The sequence below is a fragment of the Balaenoptera musculus genome, chromosome 4, assembly GCF_009873245.2.
Source record: "Balaenoptera musculus isolate JJ_BM4_2016_0621 chromosome 4, mBalMus1.pri.v3, whole genome shotgun sequence".
Classification (NCBI taxonomy): Eukaryota; Metazoa; Chordata; class Mammalia; order Artiodactyla; family Balaenopteridae; genus Balaenoptera; species Balaenoptera musculus.
The window spans coordinates 89,623,642-89,639,898 of NC_045788.1; the positions used below are offsets into that span (position 1 = coordinate 89,623,642).

The following is a 16,257-nucleotide window of genomic DNA, read 5'->3' on the forward strand; positions in this document are numbered from 1 at the left end:
TTATTTCTTATTTTTTTGATGATGCGTTCTAACTAGTGTGAGATGATATCTCATTGTGGTCTTGATTTGCATTTCTCTGATGATTAGTGACATTGAGTACCTTTTGATGTACCTGTTGGCCATTTGTATGTTTTCTTTGGAAAACTGTCTATTCAGATCATCTATCCATTTTTAATCAGGTTTTTAATTTTTTTGATATTCAGTTGTATAAGTTCTTTATTTTTTTAGATATTAACCTCTTCTCAGATATATGATGTGAAAATATTTTCTCCCATTCCACAGGTTGCCTTTTCATTTTGTTGATAGTTTCCTTTGCTGTATAGAAGTTTTAAAGTTTGAAGTAGTCCCACTTGTTTAGTTTTGCTTCTATTACTTTTGCTTTTGGCGTCAAATAAAAAAAAATCCTTGTCAAGACCACTGTCATGGAGCTTACCCTCTATGTTTTCTTCTAGGAGTCTTATGATTCCAGGTCTTAGATTCAAATTTGTATCCATTTTGAGTTCATTTTTATGTATGGTGTAAGATAATGGTCAAATTTCATTCCTTTGCATATGGCTGTCCAATTTTCCCAACACCGTTTATTGAAGAGGTGGCTGTCTTTTCCCCATTATATATTCCTGGCTCATTTGTCATAAATTGCCCATGTATATATGAGTATTTCTGGGCTCTCTATTCTGTTCAGTTGATCTACATGTCTGTTTTTATTCCAATACCATACTGTTTCAATTACTATACCTTCATAATATGTTTGAAATTGAAATCAGGGAGCATGATGCCTTCAGCTTTGTTCTTCTTTCCCAAGATTGCTTTGGCTATTCGGGGTCTTTTGTGGTTCCATTCTATTTCTGTGAAAAGTGCCATTGGAATTATGGTAGTGATTGCATTGACTTTGTAGATTGCTTTGGGTAGTATGGATATTTTAACACTAATTCTTTCAATCCATGAGCACAGAATATCTTTCCACTTATTTGTGTCTTCTTCAGTTTCTTTCATTAATGTCTTATAGTTTTCAGTGTGCAAATCTTTCACTCCCCTCGGTTAAATTTATTCCTAAGTATTTTATTCTTTTTGTTGAAATTATAAATAGTATTGTTTTCTTAATTTCTCTTTGTGATAGTTCGTATTAGTGTACAGAAACACAACTGATTTTTGTATAATGATTTTGTATCCTGCAAATTTACTGAATCCTTTTATTAGTTCTAACAGTTGTATTGAAGTCTTTAGGGTTTTCTATATAAAATATCATGTCATCTGTAAATAGAGAGACTTTTGCTTCTTCCTTTCCAATGTGGTTGCCTTTTATCTCTTTTTCTTGCCCAATTGCTCTGGCTGGGACTTCCAGTACTATGTTGAATAAAAGCGGCAAGAATGGACACCCCTGTCTTGTTCCTGATCTGAGAGGGAAAGCTTTCAGTTTTTCTTCACTGAGTATTATGACAGGTTTGGGTTTGTCATATATGACCTTTACTATGCTGAGGTATTTTCCCTCTATATCTACTTTGTTTAGAGGTTTTATCATAAATGAATGTTAAATTTTGTCAAATATTTTTTGCTGACATTTTTGAGATGATCATATGATTTTTACCCTTCATTTTGTTAATGTGGTGTATCACATTGATTGGTTTGCAGATATTGAACCATCCTTGCATCACTGGAACAAATCCTACTTGATCATGGTGTATGATTCTTTTAATGTATTGTTGAATACAGTTTGCTAATATTTTTGGGGGATTTTTGCATCTATATGCATCAGGGATATTGGCCTATAGTTTTCTTTTTTCATGATGTCCTCTTCCAGTTTTGGTATCAGGGTAATCCTGACCTCAGAAAATGAGTTTGGAAGTGTTCCCTACTCTTCTATTCTTTGGTATAGTTTAGAAAAGATTGGTATTCTTCTTTAAATGTTTGGTAGAATTCACCAGTGAAGCTGTCTGGTCCTGGACTTTTTATGTTGGGAGGTTATTGATTACTGATTTAATGACCTAACTAGCAATTGATCTGTTCAGATTTTCCATTTCTTCATGATTCAGTCATGGTAGGTTGTATGTTGTAGAATTTATCCATTTCTTCTAGGTTGTCCAAACTGTTGGTACATAATTGTTCCTAGTAGTCTCTTATGATCTTTTGTATTTCTATGGTATCAGTTATAACATCTCTTTCATGTCTGATTTTATTTGAGTCCTCTCTCTTTTTTTCTTGGTGAGTCTAGTTAAGGGCTTGTCAATTTTGTTTATCTTAAAAAACAGCTCTTAGCTTCATTGATCTTTTCTACTGTTTTTTTTTAGTCTCTGTTTATTTCCACCTTGATTTTTGTTACTTCCTTCCTTCTATTAACTTTGGGCTTCATTTGCTCTTCTTTTTCTAGTTCCTTGAGGTATAAAATTAGGTTGGTTGTTTGAGGTTTTTCTTGTTTCCAAATGTAGGCATTGGGACTTCCCTGGCAGTCCAGTGGTTAAGATTCCATGCTTCCCAGCTCATGCAGCTTAATATCAAAAAAACAAACAACCCAATCCAAAAATGGGCAGAAGACCTAAATAGACATTTCTCCAAAGAAGATATACAGATTGCCAACAAACACATGAAAGAATGCTCAACATCATTAATCATTAGAGAAATGCATATCAAAACTACAATGAGATATCATCCCACACCAGTCAGAATGGCCATCATCAAAAAATCTACAAACAACAAATGCTGGAGAGGATGTGGAGAAAAGGGAACCCTCTTGCACCGTTGGTGGGAATGTAAATTGATACAGCCACTATGGAGAACAGTATGGAGGTTCCTTAAAAAACTAAAAATAGAACTACCATATGACCCAGCAATCCCACTACTGGGCATGTACCCTGAGAAAACCATAGTTCAAAAAGAGTCATGTACCACAATGTTCATTGCAGCTCTGTTTACAATAGCCAGGACATGGAAGCAACCTAAGTGTCCATCAACAGATGAATGGATAAAGAAGATGTGACACATATATACAATGGAATATTGCTCAGCCATAAAAAGGAACGAAACTGAGTTATTTGTAGTGAGGTGGATGGACCTAGAGTCTGTCATACAGAGTGAAGTAAGTCAGAAAGAGAAAAACAAATACCGTATGCTAACACATACATATGGAATCTAAGAAAAAAAAAATGGTCATGAGGAACCTAGGGGCAAGACGGGAATAAAGATGCAGAACTACTAGAGAATGGACTTGAGGATATGGGGAGGGGGAAGGGTAAGCTGGGACAAAGTGAGAGAGTGGCATGGACATATATACACTACCAAATGTAAAATAGATAGCTAGTGGGAAGCAGCCGCATAGCACAGGGAGATCAGCTCGGTGCTTTGTGACCACCTAGAGGGGTGGGATAGGGAGGGTGAGAGGGAGGGAGATGCAAGAGGGAAGAGATATGGGGATATATGTATAGGTATAACTGATACACTTTGTTATAAAGGAGAAACTAACACACCATTGTAAAGCAATTATACTCCAATAAAGATGTTAAAAAATTAAAAAAAAAAAAAAAGATTCCATGCTTCCACTGCAGGGGGCATAGGTTCGATCCCTAGTCAGGGAACTAAGGTCTTGTATGCCGTGTGGTGCAGCCTAAATAAATAAAGGCATTTATCACTACGAACTTCCCTCTTAGAACTGCTTTTGCTGAGTCTCATAAGTTTTCATATGTTGTATTTTCATTTTCATTTGTCTCAAGGTATTTTTTATTTCTCTTTTGATTTCTTCTTTGTCCCAGTGGTTGTTTAGTAGCATGTTGTTTAATCTCCATATATTTGTAAATTATTATTTTTTTCTTGTAATTGGTTTCTAGTTTTATACATTGTGGTCAGAAAAGATACTCAGCATGATTTCAATCCTCTTAAATTTATTAAGAGTTTTTTTGTGGCCTAACATATCATGTATCCTGGAGAATGTTTTATGTGTGCTTGAGAATAGTGTTTATTCTGTTGCTTTTGAATGAAATGTTCTTCATATGTCTAAGTCCATCTGATCTAACATGTCATTTAAGGACAATGTTTCTTTAATGATTTTCTGTCTGCATGATCTATCTTTCGATGAAAGTGGGGTATTGAAGTCCCGTATGTCAATTGCTGTTTATTTCTTCCTTTAGGCCTGTTAATATTTGTTTTATAGATTTGGATACTCCTATGTTGGTACATAAATATTTACAAATGTTGTATCATATTGTTAGATTTACCCCTTTATCATTATATAATGACCCCTTTTGTCTCTTATTAGCCTTTGTCTTAAAGTCTACTTTGTCTGATATAAGTATAACTACCCCACCTTTATTTTGGTTTCGTTTGCATGGAATATCTTTTTCCATCCCTTCACTTTCAGTCTGTGTGAGCCCTTATATCTGAAATGAGTCTTTTGTAGGCAGCAGATAGATAGGTCTTGTTTTTGTTTTTGTTTTTTGTTTTTTTTTTTTTTTTAAACATCTTTATTGAAGTATAATTGCCTTACAATAGTGTGTTAGCTTCTGCTTTATAACAAAGTGAATCAGTTATACATATACAATATGTTCCCATTTCTCTTCCCTCTTGCATCTCCCTCCCTCCCACCCTCCCCATCCCACCCTCCCCATCCCACCCCTCTAGGTGGTCACAAAGCACCGAGCTGATCTCCCTGTGCTATGCGGCTGCTTCCCACTAGCTATCTATTTTACATTTGGTAGTGTATATATGTCCATGACACTCTCTTACCCTGTCCCATCTCACCCCACCCCCTCCCCATATCCTCAAGTCCATTCTCTAGTAGGTCTGTGTCTTTATTCCCGTCTTTCCACTAGGTTCTTCATGGCCTTTTTTTTTTTTTTTCCTTAGATTCCGTATATATGTGTTAGCATACTGTATTTGTTTTTCTCTTTCTGACTTACTTCACTCTGTATGACAGACTCTAACTCCATCCACCTCATTACAAATACCTCCATTTCATTTCTTTTTATGGCTGAGTAATATTCCATTGTATATATGTGCCACATCTTCTTTATCCATTCATCTGTCGATGGACATTTAGGTTGCTTCCAGGTCCTGGCTATTGTAAATAGAGCTGCAATGAACATTGTGGTACATGACACTTTTTGACCTATGGTTTTCTCAGGGTATATGCCCAGTAGTGGGATTGCTGGGTCGTATGGTAGTTCTATTTGTAGTTTTTTAAGGAACCTCCATACTGTTCTCCATAGTGGCTGTATCAACTTACATTCCCACCAACAGTGCAAGAGTGTTCCCTTTCCTCCACACCCTCTCCAGCATTTATTGTTTCTAGATTTTTTGATGATGGCCATTCTGACCGGTGTGAGATGATATCTCATTGTAGTTTTGATTTGCATTTCTCTAATGATTAATGATGTTGAGCATTCTTTCATGTGTCTGTAGGCCATCTGTATATCTTCTTTGGAGAAATGTCTATTTAGGTCTTCTGCCCATTTTTGGATTGTGTTGTTCGTTTTTTTGTTATTGAGCTGCATGAGCTGCTTGTAAATCTTGGAGATTAATCCTTTGTCAGTTGCTTCATTTGCAAATATTTTCTCCCATTCTGAGGGTTGTCTTTTGGTCTTGTTTATGGTTTCCTTTGCTGTGCAAAAGCTTTTAAGTTTCATTAGGTCCCATTTGTTTATTTGTGTTCTTATTTCCATTTCTCTGGGAGCTGGGTCAAAAAGAATCTTGCTGTGATGTATGTCATAGAGTGTTCTGCCTATGTTTTCCTCTAAGAGTTTGATAGTGTCTGGCCTTACACTTAGGTCTTTAATCCATTTGGAGTTTATTTTTGTGCATGGTGTCAGGGAGTGTTCTAATTTCATACTTTTACATGTACCTGTCCAATTTTCCCAGCACCACTTATTGAAGAGGCTGTCTTTTCTCCACTGTATATGCTTGCCTCCTTTATCAAAGATAAGGTGACCATATGTGTGTGGGTTTATCTCTGGGCTTTCTATCCTGTTCCATTGATCTATATTTCTGTTTTTGTGCCAGTACCAAACTGTCTTGATTACTGAAGCTTTGTAGTATAGTCTGAAGTCAGGGAGCCTGATTCCCCCAGCTCCATTTTTCGTTCTCAAGATTGCTTTGGCTATTCGGGGTCTTTTGTGTTTCCATACAAATTGTGAAATTTTTTGTTCTAGTTCTGTGAAAAATGCCAGTGGTAGTTTGATAGGGATTGCATTGAATCTGTAGATTGCTTTGGGTAGTAGAGTCATTTTCACAATGTTGATTCTTCCAATCCAGGAACATGGTATATCTTTCCATCTATTTGTATCATCTTTAATTTCTTTCATCAGTGTCTTATAATTTTCTGCATACAGGTCTTTTGTCTCCTTAGGTAAGTTTATTCCTAGATATCTTATTCTTTTTGTTGCAATGGTAAACGGGAGTGTTTTCTTAATTTCACTTTCAGATTTTTTGTCATTAGTGTATAGAAATGCAAGGGATTTCTGTGCATTAATTTTGTATCCTGCTACTTTACCAAATTCATTGATTAGCTCTAGGAGTTTTCTGGTAGCATCTTTAGGATTCTCTATGTATAGTATCATGTCATCTGCAAATAGTGACAGCTTTACTTCTTCTTTTCCGATTTGGATTCCTTTTATTTCTTTGTCTTCTCTGATTGCTGTGACTAACACTTCCAAAACTATGTTGAATAATAGTGGTGAGAGTGGGCAACCTTGTCTTGTTCCTGATCTTAGTGGAAATGGTTTCAGTTTTTCACCATTGAGGACAATGTTGGCTGTGGGTTTGTCATATATGGCCTTTATTATGTTGAGGAAAGTTCCCTCTATGCCTACTTTCTGCAGGGCTTTTATCATAAATGGGTGTTGAATTTTGTCGAAAGCTTTCTCTGCATCTATTGAGATGATCATATGGTTTTTCTCCTTCAAGTTGTTAATATGGTGTATCACATTGATTGATTTGCGTATATTGAGGAATCCTTGCATTCCTGGGATAAACCCCACTTGATCATGGTGTATGATCCTTTTAATGTGCTGTTGGATTCTGTTTGCGAGTATTTTGTTGAGGATTTTTGCATCTATGTTCATCAGTGATATTGGCCTGTAGTTTTCTTTCTTTGTGACATCTTTGTCTGGTTTTGGTATCAGGGTGATGGTGGCCTCGTAGAATGAGTTTGGGAGTGTTCCTCCCTCTGCAATATTTTGGAAGAGTTTGAGAAGGATAGGTGTTAGCTCTTCTCTAAATGTTTGATAGAATTCACCTGTGAAGCCATCTGGTCCTGGGCTTTTGTTTGTTGGAAGGTTTTTAATCACAGTTTCAATTTCAGTGCTTGTGATTGGTCTGTTCATATTTTCTATTTCTTCCTGGTTCAGTCTCGGCAGTTTGTGCATTTCTAAGAATCTGTCCATTTCTTCCAGGTTGTCCATTTTATTGGCATAGAGTTGCTTGTAGTAATCTCTCACGATCTTTTGTATTTCTGCAGTGTCAGTGGTTACTTCTCCTTTTTCATTTCTAATTCTATTGATCTGAGTCTTCTCCCTTTTTCTCTTGATGAGTCTGGCTAATGGTTTATCAATTTTGTTTATCTTCTCAAAGAACCAGCTTTTAGTTTCATTGATTTTTGCTATTGTTTCCTTCATTTCTTTTTCATTTATTTCTGACCTGATCTTTATAATTTCTTTCCTTCTGCTGGCTTTGGGGTTTTTTTGTTCTTCTTTCTCTAATTGCTTTAGGTGCAAGGTTAGGTTGTTTATTCGAGATGTTTCCTGTTTCTTGAGGTAGGCTTGTATTGCTATAAACTTCCCTCTTAGCACTGCTTTTGCTGCATCCCATAGGTTTTGGGTCGTCGTATCTCCATTGTCATTTATTTCTAGGTATTTTTTGATTTCCCCTTTGATTTCTTCAGTAATCACTTCATTATTAAGTAATGTATTGTGTAGCCTCCATGTGTTTGTATTTTTTACAGATCTTTTCCTGTAATTGATATCTAGTCTCATAGCGTTGTGGTCGGAAAAGATACTTGATACGATTTCAATTTTCTTAAATTTACCAAGGCTTGATTTGTGACCCAAGATATGATCTATCTTGGAGAATGTTCCATGAGCACTTGAGAAAAATGTGTATTCTGTTGTCTTTGGGTGGAATGTCCTATAAATATCAATTAAGTCCATCTTGTTTAATGTATCATTTAAAGCTTGTGTTTCCTTATTTATTTTCATTTTGGATGATCTGTCCATTGGTGAAAGTGGGGTGTTTAAGTCCCCTACTATGATTGTGTTGCTGTCGATTTCCCCTTTTATGGCTGTTAGTACTTGCCTTATGTATTGAGGTGCTCCTATGTTGGGTGCATAAATATTTACAATTGTTATACCTTCCTCTTGGATCGATCCCTTGATCATTATATAGTGTCCTTCTTTGTCTCTTGTAATAGTCTTTATTTTAAAGTCTATTTTGTCTGATATGAGAATTGCTACTCCAGCTTTCTTTTGATTTCCATTTGCATGGAATATCTTTTTCCATCCCCTCACTTTCAGTCTGTATGTGTCTCTAGGTCTGAAGTGGGTCTCTTGTAGACAGCATATATATGGGTCTTGTTTTTGTATCCATTTAGCCAGCCTGTGTCTTTTGGTGGGAGCATTTAATCCATTTACATTCAAGGTAATTATCGATATGTATGTTCCTATTCCCATTTTCTTAAATGTTTTGGGTTTGTTATTGTAGGTGTTTTCCTTCTCTTGTGTTTCTTGCCTAGAGAAGTTCCTTTAGCATTTGTTGTAAAGCTGGTTTGGTAGTGCTGAACTCTCTCAGCTTTTGCTTGTCTGTAAAGGTTTTAATTTCTCCATCACATTTGAATGAGATCCTTGCTGGGTAGAGTAATCTTGGTTGTAGGTTCTTCTCCTTCATCACTTTAAGTATATCCTGCCACTCCCTTCTGGCTTGCAGAGTTTCTGCTGAAAGATCAGATGTTAACCTTATGGGGATTCCCTTGTGTGTTATTTGTTGTTTTTCCCTTGCTGCCTTTAATATGTTTTCCTTATATTTAATTTTTGACAGTTTGATTAATATGTGTCTTGGCGTGTTTCTCCTTGGGTTTATCCTGTATGGGACTCTCTGTGCTTCCAGGACTTGATTAACTATTTCCTTTCCCATATTAGGGAAGTTTTCAACTATAATCTCTTCAAATATTTTCTCAGTCCCTTTCTTTTTCTCTTCTTCTTCTGGGACCCCTATAATTCGAATGTTGGTGCATTTAATGTTGTCCCAGAGGTCTCTGAGACTGTCCTCAGTTCTTTTCATTCTTTTTTCTTTATCCTGCTCTGCAGTAGTTATTTCCACCATTTTATCTTCCAGGTCACTTATCCTTTCTTCTGCCTCAGTTATTCTGCTATTGATCCCATCTAGAGTATTTTTAATTTCATTTATTGTGTTTTTCATCATTGCTTGATTCCTCTTTAGTTCTTCTACGTCCTTGTTAAATGTTTCTTGCATTTTGTCTATTCTATTTCCAAGATTTTGGATCATCCTTACTATCATTATTCTGAATTCTTTTTCAGGTAGACTACCTATTTCCTCTTCATTTGTTAAGTCTAGTGTGTTTTGACCTTGCTCCTTCATCTGCTGTGTGTTTTTCTGTCGTCTCATTTTGCTTATCTTACTGTGTTTGGGGTCTCCTTATCACAGGTTGCAGGTTTGTAGTTCCCGTTGTTTTTGGTATCTGTCCCCAGTGGCTAAGGTTGGCTCAGTGGGTTGTGTAGGCTTCCTGGTGGAGGGAACTAGTGCCTGAGCTCTGGTGGATGAGGCTGGATCTTGTCTTTCTGGTGGGCACGTCCACGTCTGGTGGTGTATTTTGGGGTGTCTGTGGCCTTATTATGATTTTAGGCAGCCTCTCTGCTAATGGATGGGGCTGTGTTCCTGTCTTGCTAGTTGTTTGGCATAGGGTGTTCAGCACTGTAGCTTGCTGGTCATTGAGTGATGCTGGGTCTTGATGTTGAGATGGAGATCTCTGAGAGATTTTTGCCGTTTGGTATTACGTGGAGCTGGGAGGTCTCTTGTGGACCAGTTTCCTGAAGTTGGCTCTCCCACCTCCGAGGTACGGCCCTGATGCCTGGCTGAAGCACCAAGAGCCTTTCGTCCACACGGCTCAGAGTAAAAGGGAGAAAAATAGAAAGAAAGAAAGAAAGGAAGGAAGGAAGGAAGGAAGGAAGGAAGGAAGGAAGGAAGGAAGGAAAGGAAGGAAAGGAAGGAAGGAAGGAAGGAAGGAAGGAAGGAAGGAAGAAAGAAAGAAAGAAAGAAAGAAAGAAAGAAGCTATAATATAGTGCAGTAAAATAAAGCTATTATAAAGCAAAGCTATACAGACAAAATCTCCCCCAGAAGCATATGCATATACACTCACAAAAAAAAAAAAGGAAAAGGGGAAAAATTAATATATCCTACTCCCAAAGTCCACCTCCTGAATTTGGGATGATTCGTTGTCTATTCAGGTATTCAACAGATGCAGGCACATCAAGTTGTTTGTGGAGTTTTAATCCGCTTCTTCTGAGGCTGCTGGGAGAGATTTCCCCTCCTCGTCTCTGTTCGCACAGCTCCTGGGGATCAGCTTTGGATTTGGACCCGCCTCTGCGTGTAGGTCGCCTGAGGGCGTCTGTTCCCCGCCCAGACAGGACGGGGTTAAAGGAGCAGCTGCTTCGGGGACTCTGGCTCACCCAGGCCGCGGGGAGGGAGGGGTACAGAGGAGGCGGGGCGAGCCTGCGGCGTCAGAGGCCGGCGTGACGTTGCAGCAGCCTGAGGCGCGCAGTGCGTTCTCCCGGGGATGTTGTCCCGGGATCACGGGACGCTGGCAGTGGCGGGCTGCACGGGCTCCCGGGAGGGGCGGCGCGGAGAGTGACCTGTGCTCGCACACAGGCTTTCTGGAGGCGGCAGCAGCAGCCCCAGCGTCTCACGCCCGTCTCTGGGGTCCGCGCTGACCGCCGCGGCTCGCGCCAGTCTCTGGAGTTCGTTTCGGCGGCGCTCTGAATCCCCTCTCCCTGCGCGCCGCAAAACAAAGAGGCAAGAAAAAGTCTCTTGCCTCTTCGGCAGCTGCAGACTTTTTCCTGGTCTCCCTCCCAGTCAGCTGTGGTGCGCTAACCCCTTCAGGCTGTGTTCACGCCGCCAACCCCAGTCCTCTCCCCGCGATCTGACCGAAGCCCGAGCCTCCGCTCCCAGCCCCGCCCGCCCCGGCGGGGGAGCAGACAAGCCTCTCGGGCTGGTGAGCGCTGCTCGGCGCCGAGCCTCTGTGCGGGAGTCTCTCCGTTTTTCCCTCTGCGCCCCTGTTGCTATGGGATCCGCGCTGTTAGCCGCGGCTCGCGCCCGTCTCTGAAGTTCGTTTAGGCGGCGCTCTGAATCCCCTCTCCTCGCGCACCAGGAAACAGGGAAGAAAAAGTCTCTTGCCTCTTCGGCAGCTGCAGACTTTATCCCCGGACTCCCTCCTGGCTAGCTGTGGTGCGCTAACCCCTTCAGGCTGTGTTCATGCCGCCAACCCCAGTCCTCTCCCTGGAATCTGACCTCCAAAGCCCGAGCCTCAGCTCCCAGCCCCGCCCGCCCCGGCGGCTGAGCAGACAAGCCTCTCGGGCTGGTGAGTGCTGGTCAGCGCCGAGCCTCCGTGCGGGAAGTGCGGGAATCTCTCCGCTTTGCCCTCCGCGCCCCTGTGGCTGCGCTCTCCTCCGTGGCTCCGAAGCTTCCCCCCTCTGCCACCCACAGTCTCTGCCCGCGAAGGGGCTCCTAGTGCGTGGAAATCTTTCCTCCTTCACAGCTCCCTCCCACTGGTGCAGGTGCCGTCCCTATTCTTTTGTCTCTGTTATTTCTTTTTTCTTTTGCCCTACCCAAGTACCAGGGGAGTTTCTTGCCTTTTGGGAGGTCTGACGTCTTCTGCCAGCGTTCAGTGGGTGTTCTGTAGGAGCAGTTCCACGTGTAGATGTATTTCTACTGTATCTGTGGGAAGGAAGGTGATCTCCGCGTCTTACTCTTCCACCATCTTCTCTCCTCCCCCCAGGTCTTGTTTTTTAATCCACTTGGCCACTCTGTGTGGAGTAGAGAATTTAGCCCATTTACATTTAAAGTAATTATTGATAGGTATGTACTTATTGCCCATTTGTTAATTGTTTTCTGACTGTTTTGTAAGTCCTTTGTTCTTTTTGTCTTCTCTTGTTCTCTTCATTTGTGCTTTGATAATTTTCTGTAGTGGTACGCTAGATTCCTTTATGTTTATCTTCTGTGTATCTACTATAGGGCTTTGCTTTGTGGTTACCATGAGGCTTACATAAAACAACCTGTATTTATAACAGTCTATCTCAAGTTGATAACAACTTAAGTTTTGTTGCATTCTAAAGGTCTACGTTTTACTCTCTCCCCACCTATGTTTTATATCTTTGATGTCACAATTTACGTCTTTTTATCTTGTATATTCATTAGCAAGTTTTTGTAGTATCGTTATTTTTACCATTTTTGTCTCTTAATCCTACATAGTAGATTTATAAGTGTTTATCTACCACCATTACAATATTAGATTATTCTGAATTTAACCTATATTTATCTTTATCAGTGAGATTTATACTTTACTGTTACACATGAGTGCCCTTCTGTTTCAGCTTAAAGTCCCTTAAACATTTCTTATATGGCCAGTATAGTGGTGCTGAACTTCAGCTTTTGCTTATCTGGAAAACTGTTTATCTGTCCTTCAATTCTGAAGGACAACTTTGCCATTAGAGAATTCTTAATTGGCAGTTTTTTTTCTTTCAGCACTTTGAATATATTGTGCCACTTTCTTCTGGCCTGGAAAGTTTCTGCTGAAAAATCTGATACTCTTATGGAAGTTTCCTTTGTATGTAACAAGTTGTTTTTCTCTTGCTACTTTTAAGATTCTCTCTTTGTCTTTAACTTTTGACTATTTAATATAGTCTTGGTTTGGGTCTCTGTGGGTTCCTCTCATTGGGAACTCTAGGCTTCCTGAATCTGGATGTCTGTTTCCCTCCTAGGTTAAGGAAGTTTTCAGCCATTATATTTTCAAATCACTTTTATGCCCCTTTCTTTCTCTCTTCCCCTTCTGAGACCCTTATAATGCAAATGCTGGTCCACTTGATGTTATTCCATAAGTCTCTTAAGCTGTCTTTACTCATTTTCTTTTTTTTTTGCTACTTTAATGGGATGAAGTCCACTGCCCTGTCTTGAAGTTCACTGATCCTTTCTTCTGCTTCATCTAGTCTACTGTTGAATGCCTCTATTATATTTTTTAATTCAGTTATTCTATTCTTCATCTCTGTGATTTCTGTTTGGGGTACTTTCTTATATTTTCTCATTTTTGAAATGTTCACTTTGTTCATGCATTGTTCTCCTGAGCTTGGTGAGCATGTTCATGACCAGTTAAGATACTTTCTTCTTCAGGGAAGTTCAACAGCTCCAAAGTGGAGATACTCTAGTTAAAAGGGTGTGGGAAAGGGGGTGACATGCAGAGCCTTCCTACATGTCTGTCTCTCCACTGCTTTCTCCTCAGAATACCCAGGGCTTCACAGAGCATGGTTGAGAAACACCACCTCACTAGATTTTCTTTCTCCAGCCCAAGCCTAGATTGCAATGGAAGCAATGAGAACACACCAAACAGTGTTCCCACAGCTTATGGAATTTTCCTCACTATCTCTGCTGATGCCCACACCAGAATTCCAGAAAACTTAAACTTTCCTATAGTTCCATTATCCAAAACCAAGGATCAACTAGAAAGTTCAATGGAGGAATTGATTTGATGGGGTGTTGGAGGCGGGCACTGAGAAACCACAGGCAGATGTGGCTTGGCTGGGATGGGAGGGCTGAAGACCAAATTGAAACTAGTGGTTTTAACTTCCATTTTAGCAAAGGCTGGGAGTTCTGTGGTAGATCAGGAGAAATGACCGTCATTACTCTGAGCTGTGTTTATTAATTTCTTAGAACTTGGGATGAGTAGAGTTAAACCCATTTTTCAAATCATAGCTCTAAATTTGGTGTTTAATAAAATTTCCTGGCTCTCATTTCCTCATGTGGGGCTATACCCAATGCATACTGCTGCATCCTTCAAATCACCTTCACATACATACCTATACATTGCAGGCAGAGGAAGATAAGAAAAATATGAGCAGGATGCAGACTCTGATGGATAACCTTCAGCTAAACGTACAAAGTTATAAGCAGGAAATCGAGGCAGTGATAAGTACCTGAGGCAGTTGCAGCCTCATGGATTTCCTAGCCATTTACTTTTGATTAATGGAGATATGTGGCCCTAAGCTAGATGAGCAGCTTGTCAGAGAGGACCAGCTCAGCTTAAAGTCTGCTCATTCTGTTTTTTCTCATGCTAGAATTATTACCTGTGGTTAAAATTTGTGCAGCTTTTCCCTCCAGGGAGCCAGACCTTGACCTTGTGGTTATGCCCAAACATGTGCATTGCAAGAAATGAGCCAAATAAGAGCATGGTATCAGGTAAAGATGGAAAAGTTTTGGTTGGGTAATCACCCTGAGACCTTCCTCACCCTAGGGCTTTCCTCACTCTAAAACCTTGCTTGAGCATAAACGCAGCTCACAGCCCTTTTTCCTGATGCGCCTGGACATAACTGTGGCCAAAACTACCATCTCTTGAAAGGTACTTGTCAACCCTGGTTAGTAGCCACAGCTCCATGGAATGTAATTGATAAGCACCATATATATTGGCTTATGCCTAGTAATAATATATCTTGAAGGGTTTTGAATTGATTATTTAAATGCTTTGGGCTAAAATACTGCTATGTCTAATAATTACCCCTTGACCCTTATAATTGTAAAGACAAGCTCCCTCTACCCAGAATAGGATGTTAAACTGATTACAAAACAAATAACTGTGGTTAATCTATCACATACCAAATCTGTGAAAGCTGGACTACATCCAGTTGGTGGAAAGTGCTGACCATGTTCTAAATGTCCAGGGAACAACAGTTATAAAATGGATCTGGTGCCTGCTAGGACTCTGAATCCATATATATCATACCAAAATATGATATTCCATTCAATACTCAGAAGTCTAGATTCCTTTCACACATTTTTCAACTTTCTAATGTCAGAGCAGAACAAAAATATGACCAGTAGGCTCAGGGAGTCCTTTTTTTTTTTCATTTTTTATTTTTACAGGAAGCAGAAGCTAGTCAATACCTTTCCAAGTACAAGAAGCAGCAACATGAGTTGAATGAAGCTAAGGAAAGGGCGGAGATAGCCGAATCTCAAGTTAATAAGCTCAAGATTAAAGCAAAAGAGTTTGGGGAAAAGGTACGTCAGCTATTGAGCTCTGCTCTAACTTTTAAAGTACTTGTGTTTCAGGTTCATGTCATCACATGGAAATTTCTTGTTTCTCTCTTTAAAGGCTTTTAAAAAACTACATCAAAAAACAGGTTCTGACAAAATCTTCCTATATTTATTAACTCTACTTGTCCAGGTAGTATGAAGCGCTAAGGATTTGAGCGGGATGCACATTGTATTTACGCTTCTCAAATGCTTAATTCTAGGTTAATGTGCAGGCTCCGAGCTCCAGGGCCTAGATTCATGTGGGTAGAACCGTCAGAAGTCCAGGGAGCAAAGATGATTAAAGAAGCACAGATGGATCTGCTTGAAATTCTAAGTGAACTCCTTCTATTGTGGGCAAGTATGTGACTTTGTATCATACTGACATGGAGACCCCAGGCAGACACGTTTAAAATTGAGGCCATGAATGAGAACAAATGCAAGAGTCCTGCTTTTTAGCTATCTTCCCTAAAACAGAGAAAGGGACTGTCTACATCTCTGGTCCCCTAAACTTTAGTTCTGATCCAACAGTAGGGGCCAGTGCCCTAATTTTCCTGGTAAAGTGATAGAGTGACAGAGAGCACTAAACTGTAGGCTTGGCAGGGTCATTGTCTTAGTCTGTTCAGGCTGCCATAACAGAATACCAGAGACTGAATGGCTTACAAACTACAAACATTCCTCACGGTTCTGGAGGCTGGGAAGTCCAAGGTCATGGTGCTGGCAGATTTGGTATCTGGTGAGGGCCACTTCCTTGTAGACGGCCCTCTTCCCACTGTAACCTCCCATGGTAGAAAGAGAAGGAAGAAGCTCTCTGGGGTCTTTTTTTGCATAAGGGCATTAATCCCAGTCACGAGGACTCAACCCTCACGACCTAATCACTTCCCAAAGGCCCCATCTCCTACTACCATCACCATGGGGGTTAGGATTTCAACCTATGAATTTTGTGGGCGGGGACACAAACTTCATACTGTGGCAGTTAGGGTAGCCTCAGCTTC

At 40.1% G+C, this 16,257-nt stretch overlaps 1 protein-coding gene across 1 annotated transcript in view; it reads left to right on the forward strand.

Moving 5' to 3' along the window:
* MYH15 (myosin heavy chain 15) overlaps positions 1-15,572 on the forward strand; it is a 198,963-nt gene extending 183,391 nt beyond the window's left edge. The window contains 3 exon segments of the mRNA XM_036851779.1: positions 14,069-14,168; positions 15,120-15,250; positions 15,487-15,572. Coding sequence (XP_036707674.1) covers positions 14,069-14,168; positions 15,120-15,250; positions 15,487-15,519 — 264 coding nt within the window. The 3' untranslated portion in view covers positions 15,520-15,572.
* Positions 15,573-16,257: the final 685 nt, after the last annotated feature.